This window comes from Anomaloglossus baeobatrachus, chromosome 2, assembly GCF_048569485.1.
Source record: "Anomaloglossus baeobatrachus isolate aAnoBae1 chromosome 2, aAnoBae1.hap1, whole genome shotgun sequence".
Taxonomy (NCBI): Eukaryota; Metazoa; Chordata; class Amphibia; order Anura; family Aromobatidae; genus Anomaloglossus; species Anomaloglossus baeobatrachus.
In genome coordinates, this window is record NC_134354.1 from 633,855,472 (window position 1) to 633,877,203 (window position 21,732).

Genomic DNA, 21,732 nt, shown 5'->3' on the forward strand with positions numbered 1-21,732 from the left:
TTTCTAAACGCAGCGTTTTGGATGCCAAAAATCGGTTCGGAAAGAAAAGCAGCATGTCACTACTTTTATGCGGTGTAGCTGCGTTCTCTCCCCCATTGAATCAATGATGTGGGGTCAGAACGCAGCTACACCGCAGTGAGCTGCTTTTTTTGTTGCAGTCCGCGGCCTTTGTCGGCACACAGAACGCATGCATTTACCTGGAAGTGAGGGCAAGAGGTTTCCTGTTGACCTCACTTCCTGGCAAAGTCCTTGAAAGCCCCCGGTATCGCCAAAGTGCCCGCCCCGACCCCCCCCTCCCGAAAATCCAACATGGCCGCGCGCACAGTAGCGCACCGGCCGCCCTGCTCCTATGATTTCTGTCGCATGTGCCTTGAGACATGCGACAGAAAAATGCCCCCCAGGCCCTGCCAGGTCACCCCCTATTCCCCCGGTATTCCCCCTTACGTGTCCGGTCGCAGTGCTGATCCCCCGCGGCCTCCACCTCCTTCACAGCAGACGCCGGCCGGTCACATGTGCAGAGCAGCTGACAGCCAGCACTGTGTTCAGTGTGAGCTGTGCTGGCTGCTCGCACTCTGCAGCTGTGACCCGGGGAGAGTGGGTGCAGATTTTTGGCACCCACTCTCCTCAAATGGAGGGTCTGCCCTCCTAGAAAATGGGGGATACGTTCCCTGAACGTGCCCCCATATTCTAGAAGTTCCAGAGCCGACGTGGGACGTCCAAATGGATACTGCGGACCCATTTTTTCAAATTTTTTTATTAAATTGGAGAACAAGGGAATGATTTGGGGAGTGTTTTTTCTAATAAAAAAAATTTTGTCTTTTTTTTTTTTTTTTGCTTTTGTTTACTGTCAATTAGTTATGTCTGGTATCTGATAGACGCCGTGACATCACTAATTGCTGGGCTTGATGCCAGGTGACATTACACATCTGGTATCAACCCCATTTATTACCCCGTTTGCCAACGCACCAGGGCGCGGGATGAGTTGGGGCGAAGCGCCAGGATTGGCGCATCTAATGGATGCGCCACTTCTGGGGCGGCTGCGGCCTGCTATTTTTAGGCTGGGAAGAGTCCAATAACCATGGCTCTTCCCACCCTGAGAATACCAGACCCCAGCTGTCAGCTTCACCTTGGCTGGTGATCTAATTTGGGGGGACCCCACGTTATTTTTTTTTTTTTAATTCTTTATTTATAAATAAAATAAAAAGCCTGGGGAGCCCTCCAAATTGATCACCAGCCAAGATGAAGCTGCCAGCTGTGGTTTGCAGGCTACAGCTGTCTGCTTTACCCTGACTGGCTATCAAAAATAGGGGGGACCCCACGCCATTTATTTTTTTTTTTTTTTTGATACTAAGCTAGGCACCCTTTAAAATAAAAATCATCATTTTTACTCACCCGGCGTCCAGCGATGTCCTCTGCAGCCCGTTCTCCCTGCTGCTTCTGAGCCGGCTCATTATTGTTGTGCATATTCATGATGCACGACACAGCCGACCCGGAAATAGCTGCTGCGGGGGTCAGCACCAGCCGGATGCTGCACCGCGGGAGCGATCAGCACCATGGAGAGCGGGAGCGGGCGCAGGTGAGATGATTACTGAGTGCAATCACGGGCCACGGAGAACGGAGCCCGGATTGCACTTAGACAACCCACGTGTGCCGTGATTCACGGCACACGGAGGGACATGTGCGTGTTTTACACGCCAGTGAAAAACGCCAGTGTTTTTCACTGACGTGTGAAACGGGCCTAAAAGTGAGAATATTGTTGCTACAGCAACATTTTGGGGGAAGTAGCTGTGGATTCAAAATGCTTAATATACTCCTGAATAAAATCCTTGAGGGGTGCAAATTCCAAAATGGGGTCACTTGTGGGGGTTTTCTGACGTATAGGTACCAAAGGGGCCCTGCTAATGTGACATGGTGCGCGAAGTTTATTTCAACTTTTCCAAAATTCAAATGGTGCTCCTTCCATTCCAAGCCCTCCCATTTATCCAAACAGAATGTGGAGAAGGAAATGACATCACAGGTTTTTTTTTTCCAAAGGTCTGTGTTCAACCAACTTTATTAACACTGACAAGTCTTAAAAAACGCACCTAAAAAACGCATGAAAAACGCATGCGTTTTCGATGCGTTGTTTCTCAAAAAGCATTGTTTACAATTCTCCCCTCTGCCAGAGGGTGCGTTTTTTTTCCGCGCTGAAAAAAAAGCAACGTGTATGTGTGCACGTTGCGTACTAGCCCAGCACCGTAAAAGGTGCGCTTCAGAGCGCAGCTGAAAAGCTCCATTCTGATGCGCATGGTGCCGGCGAGAACGTGCGCTCTGCCTGCAGCTTCTGCCATAGACGGAGCAGGAGCTGCCGGCAAAGCGCACGGAAGAAGTGAGATGTCCCTTCTTTTTGCGCAGCGCTTCGGCAGTAGCCGAAGCGCTGCGCTCTAAAACGCCACGTGCGCACGGCCCCTGCACAATCTCCATAGACTGTGCAGGGGACGCAGGACGCATGCAGTTACGCTGCGCTACAAAGCGCAGCGTAACTGCATGAATTTACGCAACGTGCGCACATAGCCTAAGACTGCACTTTGCGTTTCCACCTACATTTTTGGTGCTTTTTAGGTCCGTTTTGAGAAGCACCTTTTTTCTGCCAAAAGGCATGGGTTTTGATTTCCCAGCAAAGTCTATGGAAAATGTGGATTTCTAGACCACACTTTGCGTTTTAAAACGCTGCGTTTAATTTGCATATTTTGTGGCAAAAACCATGCGTTCAAAGAAGCAGCATGTCAATTGTTTTTGCCATTTTGGGTGTGTTTTGCTAACATTGAAGTCAATGAGAAATGGCAAAAACCAAGATTCCAGCAATTTCCTGCTTTTCCAGTGCAGAAAACATGGGTTTAGGACTTCAGAAACGCATGCTTTTTGGACATCAAAATAATTATTTCATATGTCCCTTTACACACATAGTCCGACAATTAAAAATAAGAATTTTAATAAATTATTGCTATTTTTCCATTAAATGTCATATTACCGCTATAATTTCATTAAATTAATCTATTTTCACAAAATAGATTTGTTTCTTTTTTTCCAATTTTTTTTTTATTGAGTTTGACTATTTAAACTTTATTTAGCAGTGTCATGATGTTCAAAACACATCTATCAAAACGCAGGTGGAAAAGCATGTAAATGGCGCTGAAAACGCATCTAAAACACTGTAAATACGCATGCGTTTTCAGCGCTAAATTTCTGAAAAAGGCAACTTTGGTCAAATCAATTGAGCCCAAAACGTGCGTTTAGAACTGCAAGTAGGTGAACGCAAAGTGGGGCCCTAGCCTAATTCTGCTGGCTGTAACCAGGCCTCAGATCATGTCCCAAGTGTGCGGTTGAGTTCCTGTGGTGCATTGTGTTCTACTGCACTGATTTGGACAGCCAAAAATCAAAGCATTGAGCTAACACTGTGCTATACGGCAATCTATACTCCACAAGTTTACAAAACTAATTATTTCTGACTTTTAAAGCACACGGTCCAATACATTAAAATAAGAAGGAAACACAAGGCCCTTTTTAATCAATGTCCCAGTACCAAAGTAAGGTTGTGTGCACACGGTGCATTTTTGCGCCATGGTTTTTTTTTTTTCTTGTAGATTTTTAGAAATCTGGAAGGATATCCCGATATCGGCTAAGTCTGGGAATTGAGGTGCTGTGTACGCATTCAGGATTTTTTTTTTTTTTTGTTGCAGAAAAAACTGCAGCATGTCAATTCTTTCTGCGTTTTTTTCCTGCGGTTGTACCATTTGAAAGATATAAAAAGTGTGGTTTTTCCGTAGCGTTTGTTTGTCCTGCCGGAACATGCAGATTATCTGCAACGTGTGCACATAACCTAAAGCGGTGATCCATTCTCGGCTCTAATTTAAAGTTTGCCTGCCTTGCGACCCCATCCGATGTCTTTAGAAGCTTCTGGTAGTAATGCAGGTATAGAAAGTCTCCGTGTCAGCAGTAATATGGTGTTTCCATCCCCATCATGGGGTAATAGGGCACAGCAGTGTGTTTGCTCTACTGTGGCTTTTTATAAAACTCCAAATTGTGGTAATGGAGTTCAGAAGGATCAGGGTCTCCTGCTTTAGTAATTGGCGAGTCCCAGGAGTAACCATCTCATAGAACTAACATTTACAGCCAGTTGATTGATTAGTTTCTGTATGAAATTCACCTTTAAATGCAATGTATCAGCAGAACATGTCCTGTATTAAAAAATAGAAATATTGTAATTTTCCACTGGAACGATTGTAGACTTTATCTTCCTGTTTCATGAACTCTACACGTATATTAGGCACAATGAACAGACCAAGACCCAATATTTTGTATTGAAGCATCTAATAATCGAGTGCTAAGGTTACTGGGAAGGGAGAGGAGCAGGGTCAGCTATTTATAGAGGGTTACCTGCCATTGTACCCCTGCCTCTGCTAAGAAAACTGCTGAAAATATTCCCTAAAAGATGATGATGATGATGATTATTAATCATCATCGTTATTATTATTATTAATTTGTATAGCGCTATTAATTCCACAGTGCTTTACATACAATGGCAACACTGTCCCCATTGGGACTCACAATCTATGTTCCTTTTTGAGTATGTTTTTGGAGTGTGGGAGGAAACCTGAGTACCGGGAGGAAATCCACACAAACACGGGGAGAACATACAAACTCCTTGCAGATGTTGTCCTTGGTGGGATTTGAACCCAGGACCCCAGCGCTGCAAGACTGCAGTGCTAACCACTGAGCCACCGTGCTGATCAGGAAGTAGGAGTCTTTAAAAAAAAAAAAAAAAAAAAAAAAAGTCTGTGGCTCGTCCACGCATAGTTGCTTGTATACGGAGCATGTTACATCTGAATCCGTCCTAAGGCTCTGTGCCCACGTAGCGTATTTTCATGCAGTTACGCTGCGATCTGCACCGCAGCGTAACTGCATGCGTCCTGCGTCCCCTGCACAATCTATGAAGATTGTGCCTAATCCATGCCCACATGGCGTATTAGAACGCAGCGGTTCGGCTGCTGCCGAAGCGCTGCGTTCTAAGGCTATGTGCGCACTGGGAAATGGAATTTTCTTGAGAAAATTCCGCATGCTCTTAAAGATTACCGCACCCGCGGTAAAAAACCGCGGCAAACCGCATGCGGTTTGCTGCGGTTTCACCACGGTATTGTTCGCGGTATTGCCGCGGTTTTGCCGCATGCGGGTTGGGATGTGCTTTATTGCATTCAATGCAATAAAGCACATTGAAAAAAAAAAAGTCATTTAATTCTGAGATAGTAGATAGACAGAAGAATAGATAGAGGGATAGATAGACAGACAGAGGGATAGATAGATGACAGATCGCTGCATTTCCCACGGTCGGCAGTGAGTTCACATTACCGGCCGTGGGAAATGACCGGTAATTACCTCTGCTGTCTGCTGCTTTCATTCAGCGCTGTGTCTGTGACAGTCGCGGCTGGATGTAAGCAGCGCAGGACGTCGGAGCTGTGGATTACGCCGGAGCTTTGGTACGGGAGGGGTTAATAAAATGGTGAACGAGGCTTGTTTGTTTTAAAGGATTTTTCTGTGTTTTTTTCACTTTACTTACGGGTTGATCATGTCAGCTGTCACATAGACGCTGCCATGATCAAGCCTGGAGTTAATGGCGGTGATCCACCACCATTAACCCCTTGTATTACCCTGCTGCCACTGCTACACGGCGGCAGGAAGAGCCGAGGACACTCCGGTAGTGCCGCTTAATGCATGCGACAGTGCCGGGGCAGCTGCGGCTGATATTCTCGGCTGCCGGAGGGGGAGGGAGGCGGGGGACATTATCCCTGCCCCTCTCCCTCCCCAGCCTGAGAATACCGGGCCGCCGCTGTGTGCTTACCTCGGCTGGACGGTAAATATACAGCGGAGCCCACGTTCTTTGTTTTCTATATTTCCGTTTTCTTTCTGTGTTCTGTGTGTGTGTGTGTGTGTGTGTGTGATGTGTGTGTTTACTCTCTGCTCCGCTTCCTCTTCCTGTAATGACATCACTTCCCTGCAAAACCGCAGACAGGCGATGTACATTACCGGAGGTAAACCGTGAAATACCGCAGGGAATAACGCAGGAAAACGCAGTGAACCGCACAGAATTTGCTGCCTGCGTTATTCCCTGCGGGATTTCACGATTAACATTGGAGTCAATGGAGTGAAATCCCGCAGTGATGTGCGGAAAAGAAGTGACATGCACTTGTTTTTGCTGCGGGATTCCCGCAGCAAAACATGCAGCTGTCAAATTCCGCCCAGTGCGCACAGGATTTTTTTTCTCCATAGGATTTGCTGGTGATTCACTGCAGAGATGTTATGAACATTTTCTGCAGCGAAACATGCAGCAAATCCGCGGAAAATCCGGTAAGTGCACACATAGCCTAAGTGACATGTCACTTCTTTCATGCGCTCCGCATGCAGCCCCCGCGCTGTCTATGGGAGAGGCTGCATCCAGAGCGCATGTCTGAAGCTCTGAATGTGCGCATCTCTGAAGCGCACATGCAGTGACGTTGCGCTGCTGTGCAGAGCACACACACGTGGGCACATAGCCTAAGACCTCTTCTAACACTGGCTCTATATAGACTAATGTGAATAACTTAACGTTTGGATCACTCTGCATTCAATAATTTCTTATAAATACTTTTTTTTGTTTTTTCTTTTTAGGAGGTGGAGGAAGTTGTACCACTTGGACAGAGGCGGGCCTGGTGCTGGTGCATGTGCTTCGGGTTGGCCTTCATGCTCGCTGGCATCGTGCTGGGTGGTGCTTACCTTTACAGATATTTTGTTTCACAGGTAATTTTTTTATTTTATTTGCAACAACTTCTGCTTGTGGCACTGAATGACGCTAACTACAGAGCAATTATATATGGAAAAAGTGAACCCATTGGTCTTCCATCCACAAGGGACCAGTATTAAACTTTGATTGACATCTAGTCTTTAGCAATAAAAAAACAAAAAAAACCTTTAGTCTTCAGCAATAGTGCAGTCTTTTCATAACCATACACATGATACTAAACGTAGATGTGGACAGTCCTCCATCAAAAGAAAGCATTTTGCTGTTTAGGGTTTCGTTTCATGCCGGCATTAGCTGCTGACCGGGCTCTGGTAGATGCCTTTTTTCCTATTGCAAAAAGCATGCACGCTCAGATGTTTGGGCATGCATGTTTATGGGGCTGGCGTTTGTCTGCTCCTAGTAAGGGACGCACGCTGGCCAATTACTATGGCCGAGCGGGAATGATCTTCCCAGTGGTTCTATTTTCACTTCTAGATTTACACAACTTTGTCACATTTGACGTTAAAGTAAAAGTCACAGTACACAGTATGACGGTATAAGATCTAAAGCTCCTGTTGTCATGTGAGCGGCGGCTCGTCCTAATATTTTATATATTTCTGTTCTGTTTGCACTGGTGTCTGTGTTGTAAAATAACTTAGAATATGTCCCCTTTCACACAGCACCTTACAGCAGCAGCACAGCATCTGAGCGAGCTTGAAGAGGTATGTGCAGACGTAACTAGCCTGGGCTATGGGGGCCTCTGTATGGAGGTCTCTGACAACTCGCCACTAACTGTAGGATCAAGATGTGCACTATTTACTTGCTAAACCTCTCTGCTCACTTTTGGGGAAAGAATGAACATGTGCTTCAAGCTTCAGTAAAAGTCCAGTACATATTGTTTTATTTTTTTTATTAATAATAATAATAATAATAATAATAATAATAGAGCATTTCCTTAAGAACTTATTAACCCCGTATCCCAAAGTGAGTCATGTAAGTCAGTGTTTGGGACTGCACAGGAACGGAGAACTCCCACATGTGGTAGAAGTCGATTATGGTGTGTATTAAGCATCTGTGTCAGCTCTGATCGCTGCTGTTAACCATTTACATGCCAGCGTCAATCTAGGACGGTGGTGTACAAATATAGCGTTTGCGTACTGGCTTCCATCGATCGCACCACACATGCACTCTAGCTCCTCACAATGGGGTCACAAGGCACTGATAGATTATCATGGCAACTGAGGGCCTGCTGAAGAATACCATCTCTGCCATCTTGGTACTTGGTAAAGCTCAGATTTAGGCTGAACTTCATAGGAAACCTCAATTTACACTACATACTGCAATACTGTGGTATTTTATAGTATAAGGCTCCTTTCACATTGCGTTTTACCTTCCGCTCACAGGTCCCGTCGGAGCATCCATCTGAGCCGCCCCTCCCCCACTCTGCAAAGCGTGTTCCGGACGCATGCACCCAACAGGGCCATTCACTGTTTGGAGCGCACTGCGTTAGCGTGTGCTCTTTTTGTGCCATTTTTTGCATATATACGTTTCTGCAGACGGACACCCGAACGTAGTGGACTACGTTCGGGTGTCCGTCTGCAGAAACGTATATATGCAAAAACTGGCACAAAACAGAGCACACGCTAACGCAGTGCGCTCCATAACAGTGAATGGCCCTGTCAGGCGCATGCATCCGGAACACGCTTTGCAGAGTGGGGGAGAGGCGGTTCAGACGGATGCTCTGACGGGACCTGTGAGCGGAAGGTAAAACGCAATGTGAAAGGAGCCTAAGCGATCAGATGATCGCTGGTTCGAGTACCCTAAGGGGACTAAACAGTAAATATAAAAATTAAATAGAGTATTTATTTTTTTTTTAAATTCCAAAGCAAAAAACATCAAAAAGTGTAACAAAAAATATAGCTGAAAAAAGGTAGCTGTATTTACTGCCACAGGTCACAAAACTAACTCGCATACAGGATGCAGAAGCAGTACATGTTCAAAACACTGAGGAAACCACATACATATATTCGATTGACCTACCCCTTTTCCCCCAAGAAATATAGACAAAGAAATAAATAAAATTGACATATTTTGGCACCACTTTAGCCATAAAAGTTCAATCTGTCGATATATAAAATTAATGCATATTTTAAACCCTAACAGGAAAATGTCAAACTTTGTATTTTTTTTTGGGGGGGGGGGGGGGGGCTACTGCAAAAGAAAATTAAAATACGCAATCATAACAATTTTAGACGTAAGGGGGCTTTACATGCTACGACATCGCTAATGCGAACTCGTTGGGGTCACGGAATTGGTGACGCACATCCGGCCGCATTAGCGATGCCGTTGCGTGTGACACCTATGAGCGATTTTGCATCGTTGCAAAAACGTGCAAAATCGCTCATCGGTGACATGGGGGTCCGTTCTCAAAAATCACTACTGCAGCAGTAATGAGGTTGTTCCTCATTCCTGCGGCAGCACACATCGCTATGTGTGACGCCGCAGGAACGAGGAACCTCTCCTTACCTGCCTCCCGGCCGCTATGCGGAAGGAAGGAGGTGGGCGTTGCTCATCTCGGCCCCTCCGCTTCTATTGGGTGGCGGTTCAGTAACGCAGCTGTGACGTCGCTGTGACGCTGAACGAACCGCCCCCTTAGAAAGGAGGCGGTTCGCCGGTCACAGTGACGTCGCCAGACAGGTAAGTATGTGTGACGGGTCTGGGCGATGTTGTGTGGCAAGGGGAAGCGATTTGCCCGTGTCGCATAACAGATGGGGGCGGGTACCCACGCTAGCGATATTGGTACCGATATCGCAGCCTGTAAAGCGGCCTTTAGTATTATCAGTTCAACAGCCAGAGTACAAAAAAGGAAAAAAAAAAAGCTCCAATGATGGTGAACATAAAATGCTACGTCTTTTACAACGGCGATAGAAACAAAATAGTCAAAACAATTTTTTTTAAAACCGTAAACGGCATAAAAAAGGCAAACAAAAAACAATGTTGTAAATAGCATCTTTTTCACCATTTCATGCCACTTGGCAATTTTTTCCAGTGCATTTACATCATAAATTGTTTACAGATATTAACAACAGCAACTCGTCTCGTCCTACAAAAACAAGGCTCCAAATGGCTTTGCCGATTCAGAAATAAAAAGTCAAGGCTTTTTGGGAATGGGAGGAATACCTTTTTATATTTTGGATTATAAGAAATTATTAAATTTAAGATTATGAGAAATTTTAAGAAGGGTTATAAAAAAAAAATGTAGGAAGAAAATGAGGGGTGCGTCTTAAAATCCGACTATAGCTTACCGGGAGGTCAAGAATTTGCGCGGTTGGCTGACAGCTGCCTCTGTGCGGGAAGGTGGCTGGTCGGCAACAGTGGCTGTATGGAGCAGGCCGGTGCGGCGGGTGTCCCAGATGCTCTGGGTTCAGATGATGGTGCCCGGAGTCAGTGCGTGCGCAGATGGAACTCTCAGCTGACACGGGGAGAACATACAAACTCTTTCAGTGTATCATAGACGTAAAAAGGTCCATACACCTGTTATACCGGTGCAGCAATATTGCCAAAACAGCCAGCTACTTGTCATTTTCCTTAAGTGATATAGTAGTAAGTATAGGGAAGGGACACCATCTAAGGGTATGTGCCCACGATCAGGACTCGCTGTGTCCTGGACGCAGCCGGTTCCTGACCTGCTTGGTACCCACAATCAGGGTTCAGTGCGCTGAGGTCTCCCGCTTGTGTTCTCCCTACAGAGTCGCGTGCGTCCTCCGCAGCAAACAATTGACATGCTGCGGTCTGGAAAGACGCACCGCAGGTCAATGTTTGCTGCAGAAACAACTAGCACAGTGGGCACAGAATTTAAAGAAATCCCATCCACAGTGCTGGTACTGTACAACAGTGTTTTGGATGCAGCTGAAGCACGCTGTGTCCAAAACGCTGCAAACACTGATCGTGGGCACGTACCCTAAGATTTCTGGGCCAGTTCATCAAGGATCATATAGAGAGGTCAGATAACCACATATGATTTATTGTAGCATAGTGAAGAGGCAAAAAGTATGTGGTAGGTTTCCAGTATTCTGGTTAGCGCTATTAGCACTTTGACTTAAAATTGAGGATAGATTCTCTTTAGGAAAATGTAATAAAGTCAGTAGTAAATTTTAGTTGGGTAATCATGTGAAATGACATAAGGAAAAAGTATTGGACACGCTTACTGAAATTTTTAGTTAATACGTATAAAAGCCTTTGTTGGTGAGAGCTTCAAGACTCCTCCTGTATTGAGAGACTAGTTGCATGCATTGCTCTAGTGTGATTTTTGTCCCATTCTTCAACACAAACGCTCTTCAAGGCTCCGTAGGCTCCTTCTATGAACTCTGATCTTTAGTTGCTTCTGTAAATCTTCCATTGGATTCAGCTCATTTGACTGGCTGGGTCAGTCTAGCAGATTTATTTTTTTTCTATGAAACCAAATGAGGGTTTCCTTGGCTGTATGTTTGGGATCATTATCTTGCTGAAATGTCCACCCTCGTTTTATCTCTATGGTTTTGGTAGATGGCAGCAGACTTTTATCAAGAATGTCTATGTATATTTGTCCATTCAGCCTTCCTTCAATTACATGGTTTGCCGATGCTGAAATACAACCCCATACCATGATGTTCCCACCTTCAAATATAACTATTTCTAGGGTGTTTTGGGGGCGGTATACATTGTCTTTTGGCCTCCAAATATGATGTACAGTGGAGATCAAAATTAGAGAACACACAATTTCTTAAATGTTCAGTTCATTGTGTCATCCTAACATGAGTAAACTAGCAGTGTTTTAAGCTTATGTAATTATTTTTTTTCAAAAGCACATAGTAAAAATGTAAATAAGATAATGAAGAACACGGTTCAAAATTAGAGAACACTTTCAGATGCCTGCAAGTTATTGGTGTTAATCTGGCACCTGGTGCTAATTTCCTTAATTATTAGAAAAACCCTATTTAACTGGCTCCTATCTTTCCAATTTGCACTGACTTTGCAAAAATAGGGTGCCACTTCAAAGTGACTGAAACCCTCCAGCAGCAGGTTGTCTAGATGAACGCCAAAGGGATGACCCTATCAGCCTCAGCAAGAGAAGTTGGTCATTCCAAGTCTGTGATTTTGAGAATATTGCATCTTTACAACATCACAAACTCTTCCAAGTCCCCCAAGAAGTCTGGCTACCCTCAAAAGACAAATGCAAGAGAGGACCGGATAATGCAGAGAATATACATTCAGTTCAACACTGCAGCTGGAATTGCTCGCCAGTTCAGCATTGAGCAGGGTAAGGATCTGTCTCGTCATACAGTGTCACGATGTTTAAGAGCATTTGGACTGAAAGCCCACTCTGCAGTGACCAAACCTCTAAGAGAATCAAAAGGCAAGGCTCATCTTTGATGAGGAGCATGTTGTGTTCGGACAGAGGAGAAGTAATCCACAGTTCATTTTAGTGATGAAAGTAAGTTTAAATGATTTAGGTCTGATGGGAAACATTATGTTCATCCACAAACTAGGGAAAGACTGGACCCAAAAGTCAGTGAAAGGTGGTGGAGGAAGTGTCATGGTTTGGGGAATGTTTTCTGCAGCAGGAGTTGGCCTCTCATACAGCTACATGGCAGAGTGAATGCAAATGTGTATCATAACCTTCTTCAAAAACACGGGGTTCCTTACCTGTGTTCACCCCACAATCAGCCAGTAATTTTCATGTAGGACAATGCTCCCTGTCACACAGCAAAACGGATAAAGCAGTTTCTTCAAACAGAATACATTAAAACCATGAAATGGCCGGCCCAGAGTCCTAAACCCAATAGAAAACCTCTGGAAAATCCTTGGTGACAAAGTTGTGGGTTTCTTGGCCATAACAGTCAAAGATCTGTGGTAGTGGATGGAAGAGTGGTCCAAAATCGCACCAGAGCAGTGTGAGAGACTAGTGATGTCCTGTGGCCGCAGATGTGCTGAAGTTAATCAAAGCAAAGGCCTGTAAACGTCCTACTAATTGGTGACTGCTGTTACCTTCAGAAAATTATCTTTCTCTGTGTTAGTTATTGTTGTTTTCTAATTATGATCATCACATTTTGGGCAAAAAAAAAGGTTTTATGTTTATTTAAACCTTGTATCTTTTGTAAAACTTTGTTCTAGAGGCATGGTGTACGGCTTACAAAAAAAACCTTCAAATGTTGATCAGTGTAGATTACAGTATTTCTGAAAGCAAGTGATCATGCATTGTTCTCTAATTTTGATCTCCAATGTATATTAAGGTATTCAAAGAGTTCATTTTTTGGTCTCCTCTGACCAGACTATATTCTTTCAGTATTTCACAGGCGTGTCTAAATGTTGTTGAACAAACTTTAAAACGTGCCTGCACATTTTTTTTCTTAAAAAAATGGAGTCTTGCATGTTGAGCGTGCATACAAGCCATGAAGGTTGAGCATATTATTGGTTTTCTTTCAAACCATTGTACCTGCTGATTCTAGGTCTCTCTGTTGCTCTGCACGAGCAGCTCTTGGACAACTCTTTTCACTCCTCTGAAGTCTTTAGTGGAGCTCATGGTCATGGCTGGCTTATGGTGAAATAATGCTCTTTCCACATCCTAATTATGGCTTCAACAGTGCTCAGTGGAACCTTCAGTAGTTCAGATATTATGCTATAACCAATGCCATCAGTATGTTTTTCAGCAATATGGTTGTGAAGGTTTTGAGACAGCTCACTCATTTTACCCATCATGAGATGTTTCTTATGGGGCACCTTGAAAATGAAGCACACTTTTTTTTTTTTTTTATAGGCCATCAGTTGAACCATATGGCATTATTTTTCAGTAAGCAGGATTGCTTTCCAATTACTGATTTAATTTGGTGTCATGACTTTCCATGGCTTTTTGCACCTTTCTTTGTGTTCAGTACTTTCACTTCCCATGATTTCACATTACTTAATTTATGGACATCAATGGTATGATTTTTTTTTTACTGTGGATTAGATGAGTTGTTACCGACATCTGGTGAGAAATTTATGGCAATAGTACCTTTTTTAGAAATAAATATATTTTACTTACAAAAATATTACTTTCTCTAAATGGGATATATTATTGTCAACATTTGGATCCAACAGTGATCTTTGCTAGTATCTCTTCTTTTTAATTTTTATCAATGACCTTGTGGATGGGATTGAGCATTAAGTATCAATCTTTGCTGACGACACCAAACTATGTAGGATATTAAAAACGGACCTTGATAGTACAATATTACAAAATGATCTGGATAAGATGTCTGAATGGGCAGACACTTGGCAAATGAAATTTGATAGGTGTTGAGTAATGCACCTAGGATGGCGTAATCCTACTGCTGCATATATATTACATGGACGTAAACTCTGCACTACAGAACAAAAGTACCTGGGTATTCTGGTCACAAGTAAGCTGAGCAGCAGCACTCAATGTCAGCCGGCAACTGCAAAAGGAAACAAAATTTAAGGGTGTATAAAAAAGAAAATCCTGTGATCCTAATGTATTGTTACCCCTGTATAACTCGCTTGTAAGGTCTTATCTAGGCTATGGATTCGGTTTTGGGCTCCACATTTAAAAATTATATTCAGAAGTTTATGCATTTCAAAGTTGTGCAACTTGATTTTTTTACAAGGGATGCAAGGCGTCCCACATGATTAGAGTTGGTAAACATGGGCTTTCTTAGCTTATAAATTAGACCTCCTGTAAGTTGTCTTGTGTGATTTTTTTTTTTTTTTTTTGTTTTTGGTTTTTTTGTCAGCCCCCTCCCTCCTTTTTCTATGTATAAATACCTTTTCCAATGAGCATAATTAGGACCAGGGGAAGTAGGACCAGGGGACACTTACCGTATTTTTCGGACTATAAGACTCCCTTTTTTCCCCCAAATGTTGGGGGAAAGTGTGTGTGGGGGGGTGCGTCTTGTAATCTGAATGTAGGGCATGGCTGCGGGGAATGAGGCTGCTGCAGTGGCGTGGGTCATCGGGGGCATGAGCAGGCTGCACCAGCGCCTACTGTGACCACGTGGCCTGCTCATTCCATATGCACGCCCATCATCATGGGCGGGGAATACGCACATGCTAAACAACATGATCACCCCTGGCAACTACAGTCTGGAGTGATCATGTGCGGCTATATTCACTGCCCCCCCCGCGCATCATCAGCAGCTCCGGGTGCAGTGAATCAGTATACTCACACATCACTGTTCCCCTGCAGCATAGCTTGTTCTCCTGTCTGTGCCGGCTGCGGCTGTGTGTGGAGACTAGCGGTGTGCACAGCAATGACGTCATCGCTCTGCGCATGTGTCCACACACAGCCACGGCCGGCGCTGACAGGAGGACGACCAATGATGCAGGGATCGAGGACGGCTCCACACAGGTCAGCGGCGCTGCTGCTGGCACAGACTGGAGGAGGAGCGATGCTGCATGGAGCGAGAAAAGTGAGTATGAAAGTTTTTTTTTTTTTTTCTTTTTTTTTTGTGTGTGGCACAGTATGCAGCCATAAACCAGGATAGGGGTATATAGCAGGATGCGGCCATACACCAGGATGGGGTCTATAGCAGGATGCGGCCATATGCCAGGATGGGGTATATAGCAGGATGCGGCCATACACCAGGATCGGGTATATAGTAGGATGCGGCCATATGCCAGGATGGGGGTATATGAGCAGGATGGGGGTATATGAGCAGGATGTGGTATATAGCAGGATGGGGGTATATAGCAGGATGCGGCCATATGCCAGGATGGAGGTATATAGCAGGATGGGGCCATATGCCAGGATGGGGGTATATAGCAGGATGGGGCCATATGCCAGGATGGGGGTATATAGCAGGATGGGGGTATATAGCAGGATGCGGCCATATGCCAGGATAAGAGCACATACCAGGATGACAGTATATAGCAGGATAAGAGTACATACCAGGATGACAGTATATAGCAGGATGGGGGCTATACCAGGATGAGGGACATACAGTATATATACAAGGCAGGAGGATAATTACCAGGATGGAGTACCTTAGTAGAGAATTTGGGGACATTACCCTCATAAGTGTGTCATGACCACATTTTTTGCTTAAAATGTTGTTTTCCTATTTTCCTCCTCTATAACCAGGGTGCGTCGTATGGTCCGGTGCGTCTTATAGTCTTGAAAAATATGGTATTACACGTGAAAAGGCGATTCCAGCAGCTACATAGGAAAGGGTTCTTTACAGTTAGAGTAGGCATAATGTGAATGCCCTTCACAAGAGGTGGTAATGGTAGACAAAATAACAGCTTTTAAAAAGAATGGCTGATTTCCTCAGTACACATAATATTGTGGGTTAAAGATAATTTAGTGACAAAAGAAAATTGGAAACAGGTTGAACTTGACGGACCTAGGTTTTTTTTGTTTGTTTTTTTTTCTCCAACCTGTGTAACAAATTAAAGTGTTCAATACTTATTTCACCTGCTGAAGAGATCTGGAATCTCACAACCGGTGTCTGAGGCATGCTGCCAGTGGATCGGGCATCATGCACCTGCTGTTTAGGTTCATTTTATTTTAAAATATTTTATTAATTTTTCAACAATCCAATACAAACAAGGCAAATAATACTTTCCCCTATCCGGGGTTCCTACAAGTGAAAGTACTTTATTATGAGAAAAATAAACGAGAGAAGAGAAAAAAAGACAGAATCTAATAGAGAAGTATAGGAGAATTGATAGGAAGAGGGGGAGAGTTGACCTGCACCTATTCCGTTTCATCGGGATCAAAGCTATGTATCCACGGCCTCTCAAGGCGGAGGTGGCTGATGGGGATAGGCGCAGTACTTGAGAAAGGTTGTTGCTACAATCCTGATAAGAATCTACCCAGGGGGTCCATACGTCCAGAAAATGTTCTACGTTATCTGACCGTGTTGCATCTATACGCTCATATAACCTCTTATCAAGCCTATCCCTTAAGGCCCAGTCACACACAACGACTTACCAGCGATCCCGAAAACATTGCGACCTGATAGGGATCGCTGGTAAGTCGCTGGGAGATCGCTGGTGAGATGTCACACAGTCAGATCCTACCAGCGATACAGGAACAATACAGGTTGCAGTAGCGACCTGTATAACGATCTCAGCAGTCACTGTGACCCTGTCACACAGTGTCAAACACAGCGATGTGTCCTGCTCAGCAGGACATCGCCTTTGAAGAAAATGGCCTGGACCATTCTGCAACGACTAGAGATCTCACAGCAGGGGCCTGATCGCTGGTAGGTGTCACACATAACGAGATCGCTAACGGGATCGCTACTGCGTCACAGAAACCGTGACTCAGCTGCGATCTCGCTAGCGATCTCGTTATGTGTGACGGTACCTTTACTGCCTGAATTGATAAGTGAGAGGGAAGGTGAATTTTCGTCGTCATTTTCATGTAGCAAAGGAGACGGAATGATTTGTTGGATAGTCCCACTGGCTTATCTCATAATAAAAGGGTGCATGGACCGGGATGTACGTTGCTTCTCAAGGTATTGTGGATTAGCTGCTTTACATTGTTCCAGAAGGCTTGATCCCTTGGGCAGTCCCACCATGTGTTTTATATCTCCAGTCATGCCACAGCCTGAAGCATTAATCTAAAACATGTGGGTAAAGAGGTTTAAGCCTAGCTGGGACATAATATGCTCTATGGAGCGGTTTAACTGCCGTTTCTGTGAGGGGAGGATTGATGGCTGCCTTTAGTGAGCGTAGTATAGCAGTGGTGCCATTTTCCGGGAGGTATGAGATACTCGGGTCACTTTTTTATCCTGTCATGAAGGGCAATTTTACTAGGTCTGGAGGGTTGTTAGAGGAGGAATAGAGCCAGGAAAGAATTCCTTTTCCAAAGGGGTTATTGGCAGAAAATGAGTCAAAAAAGGTAGGGGGTACGTTATTTGTACCTCGAGATATTGTGTTTCCAAAATTTAACTTGGTTAATCCTCATTGCCTCTCTTCGGGGTGCGGGTGATATTTTTGGATAGTCAGCTCTAGACAATACTTTGTGATTAATGTTCCTAATGTGTTGTACTGTACAAAGTTAGGTTCAATTTAAAACAAATTCTATTCATCCAGTTTTGAGCTTCACATAGCGTTATAGGATGAGTTGTGCAGAGTTTAGCCCTTGTTTTTGTTTGGGGTAAATTCATCAGTAAAATGATCTGAGCAGTCGGAGCTCTCGGTGGAGAACAGCTGGTATTTGGTGCTTTACCAGTAAGCAAAAAGAAACCTCAAGCTAAAGTGAAGAGCACGGACTTTAAGGGCCATGTTGGACCAGTGCATTTTCTCCCAGAAAATTGTTGCAACTGCACATGTTCTGTTATACATATGTTTATTTTCTTTAAGAACACCCCCCCCCCCCAAGCTAAATATAGATGGATGGATGGATAAAAATATATATAGAAAGAGAGATATCGATGGACAGTTTGTGCTGACAGTGATACACGCAACCCCAAAAAATGGGCTGGTTGAAATTGTCACCTTTCCAAAATTGTGGGTAAATAACTTTTATTTCAAGCATGTGATGCTCAGTCAAACTCACCTGTGGCAAGTAACAGGTGTGGGTAATATGAAAATCACACCTGAAACCAGATAAAAAGTGGAGAAGTTGACTCAATCTTTGCTTTGTGTCTGTGTGTGACACACTAAGCATGGAAAACAGAAAGGAGAAGAGATGTCTGATGTTTTGTTATGCACGTTTTTGTTTTTTTTTTTATTTTCCTTTAGAGTGTATGCGAACAACACAAAAAAAAGGGAAAAAGGCATATTGGACATAATTTCATCTCCAACCCCCAGAGTGGGCCTTAAAAAAAAATGTTGCCATTCTCCACTTAAGGCTGGGGCCACACGGGGACTACTGCGATCCACTTGCATGACACTCGGCTCGTGCTGGCAGTACAGCAGAGCCGAGTGTCATGCGTGTGTCCTTGCTACTGAGGTCCGTTCGTGCGAGCAGACCTCAGCTGCGGGGGGCGGGCCGGCACTCATGAGGGGAGGGAGGGATTTCTCTCCCTCTCTACTGCGTAGCCGGCTATTGCCATTCTCGCACTGCACTAGCGGTACACCGGTGTACTGCGAGTGCAGTGCGATTTTTCTCTCGCCCCATTCACTTGAATGGGTGCGAGAGAAAGAGACTCAGCTTACAAACTGTTTTCTCAGTCCGATTAGGGCTGAGAAAATAATCGCTCATGTGTGCTGACACACAGGCTAGAATTGGTCCGAGGGGAATGCGATGTTTTATCGCACTCCACTCGCACTGTTTTTCTCGCCGTGTGGCTTAGGCCTAATATTTGGTTTTACACCTTTAGGAATAAATAACTGCATTCAATTGCTTCCTATACCCATTAACAATCTTCTTACACCTTGCAACTGGAATGTTGGACTATTCTTTTGCAAACTGCTCCAGGTGTCTCCTTTTTGAAGAATGCCTTCTCCCAGCAGCAAATTAAGATCTCTCCACAGGTGTTCAAAGGGATTAAGATCATGACTGATTGGCCACTTCAGGACTCTCAAGCACTTTGTTTCCATCCATTTCTGAGTGCTTCCTGAAGGATGTTTGGGGTCATCGTCCTGTTCGAAGATACCTGACCTAGGCTGCAAACTCAGCTTTCTGACACTGAGCACTACATTGATACCCTAAACCCTTTAGTAATCTTGAGATTTCATGGTGCCCTGCACACAGTCAAGGTATCCAGTGCCAGAGTCAGCAAAACAACCCCAAAACATCTTTGAGCATTGCAATGTTTCATCAAGGTTTTTTTTTTTTCCGTCCACATCTAGGGAGATTAGCTACAGTGCCATGGTTTGTAAACTTCTTGATTTATGATTTGCAACGTGCACAAAGGAACATCAAGATCTCTGGAGTTAGACTTGTAACCTTGAGACTGTTGATATTTTTCAACAATTTTGGTTCTCAAGTCCTCAGACAATTCTCTTCTCCTTTCTGTTCTCCATGTATAATGAGTCAACGTCTCCCCTTTTTTTTATGTGGTTTTAGGTGTGATTTTCATATTGTCCATACCTGCTACTTGTCACAGGTGAATATGAAACAAAGTTGTTTACCCACAAGTTTGGAAATTTGCCAACAATTTCATCCAGCCCGTTATTGGGGTTTTGTGTAACCTTATGTCCAATTGGCCTTTATAGTGTATGTGTTTAAATACACACAAAGGAAGTAAACATATGTATGACAGAACCTGTGTAATTGCAATAATTTTCTGGGAAAAAGACTAAATTTTCTGGAACAATTTCAAGGGTGCCAACACTCGGCTATGACTGTACAATATAGAATCGTAGCTTAAAATTAGAACAATATTCTATGTTACTTATTATGGATTAGTAAAAAGTGTATGTATGTATGTATGTATGTATGTGTGTGTGTGTGTGTGTGTGTGTGTGTGTGTGTGTGTGTGTGTGTGTGTATTGTGAGGTAGCGTCGTCGGCTGCGCTGCAGAAGACACGGGATCCAGGCACCAAGGTTCACAGCACACGGTTTATTCCAAAGAAAAAGTCCACAATAGTACATCTGTGCCTTTCCGGCAGAGAACTCAGGGAGATGTGATCACTCCCTCACACCCGGCACACCTGCCCTCCTTCCTGTTTCCATTTAACCCTTCCTTAAGCCTGTAGGGAAACAGCATTAACCCTGTAGTGGATTTACTTCCTATCATGGAGTGAGCACAACCGGGGCGAGACATACCGGCCGTCATAGATAACCCCGGTCACAGTCTCACATACCCCCCCCCCTCAGTTCAAGCGAGCGGGGTTGAACTCCTGCCATCAAACACGGGCCGCGGGACAAGGCATCGGCGTTGCCCTGCAACCTACCGGCCCGGTGTTCAACCGTAAACCGGAAGTTCTGCAGAGAAAGGAACCACCGGGTAACCCGGGCATTCCGTTCCTTGGCGGACCTCATCCAGACCAGTGGAGAGTGATCCGTCACCAAGCGAAACTGCCGTCCCAGCAGGTAATAGCGTAGGGACTCCAAGGCCCACTTAATCGCCAGGCACTCCTTCTCCACTACGCTATAATTCCGCTCGGGAGGGGTGAGCTTCCTACTTAAGAAGGTGACGGGGTGTTCCTCCCCCTGAACCACCTGAGACAGCACTGCCCCCAGGCCGACCTCCGAGGCGTCAGTCTGTACTATGAACTCCTTCCGGAAATCAGGGTTTACAAGAACGGGCTGTCCGCACAGGACCCCCTTCAGGGCCCGGAAGGAGTCCTCGGCCTGCGGAGTCCAGCGCACCATGACGGACTTCTTGCCTTTGAGAAGGTCCGTCAAGGGGGCTGATAGTCCCGCAAAATCTTTTACAAACCTCCTGTAGTACCCCACGATACCCAGGAAGGCCCTAACCTGCTTCGTGGTCAGGGGTCTAGGCCACTTCTGGATCGCCTCAACCTTGTTAACTTGGGGCTTAATCACTCCTTGGCCTATTACGTAGCCCAAGTAGCGGGCTTCCGTGAGTCCCAACGCACATTTCTTGGGATTGGCTGTCAATCCGGCTGTTCGAAGCGCGTCCACCACCGCTTGTACCTGTTCCAAGTGGGTCTGCCAATCGGAGCTGTAAATAATGATGTCATCAAGGTACGCTGAGGCATACGCCTGGTGGGGTTCCAGCACTAAGTCCATCAACCTCTGGAACGTGGCCGGAGCGCCATGTAACCCAAAAGGCAAGACAACATAGTGGAAGAGACCCTCCGGCGTAACAAAAGCGGTTTTCTCCTTGGCGGACTCCGTTAGTGGCACCTGCCAGTACCCCTTGGTCAGGTCGAGCGTGGTAAAATATCGCGCCTGTCCCAGCCTATCAATCAGCTCATCCACCCGGGGCATGGGGTAGAGATCAAACTTGGATATTTCGTTCAATCTCCTAAAGTCATTGCAGAACCTTAAGGAGCCATCGGGTTTTGGTATTAGGACAATCGGACTAGCCCATTCACTC

At 44.8% G+C, this 21,732-nt stretch overlaps 1 protein-coding gene across 1 annotated transcript in view; it reads left to right on the forward strand.

The window, feature by feature from the left end:
- Positions 1-21,732, forward strand: part of ITM2B (integral membrane protein 2B) — a 100,513-nt gene that overhangs the window by 32,008 nt on the left and 46,773 nt on the right. Inside the window, exon 2 of the mRNA XM_075336893.1 lies at positions 6,682-6,810. Coding sequence (XP_075193008.1) covers positions 6,682-6,810 — 129 coding nt within the window. The remainder of the gene's footprint in view (positions 1-6,681; positions 6,811-21,732) is intronic.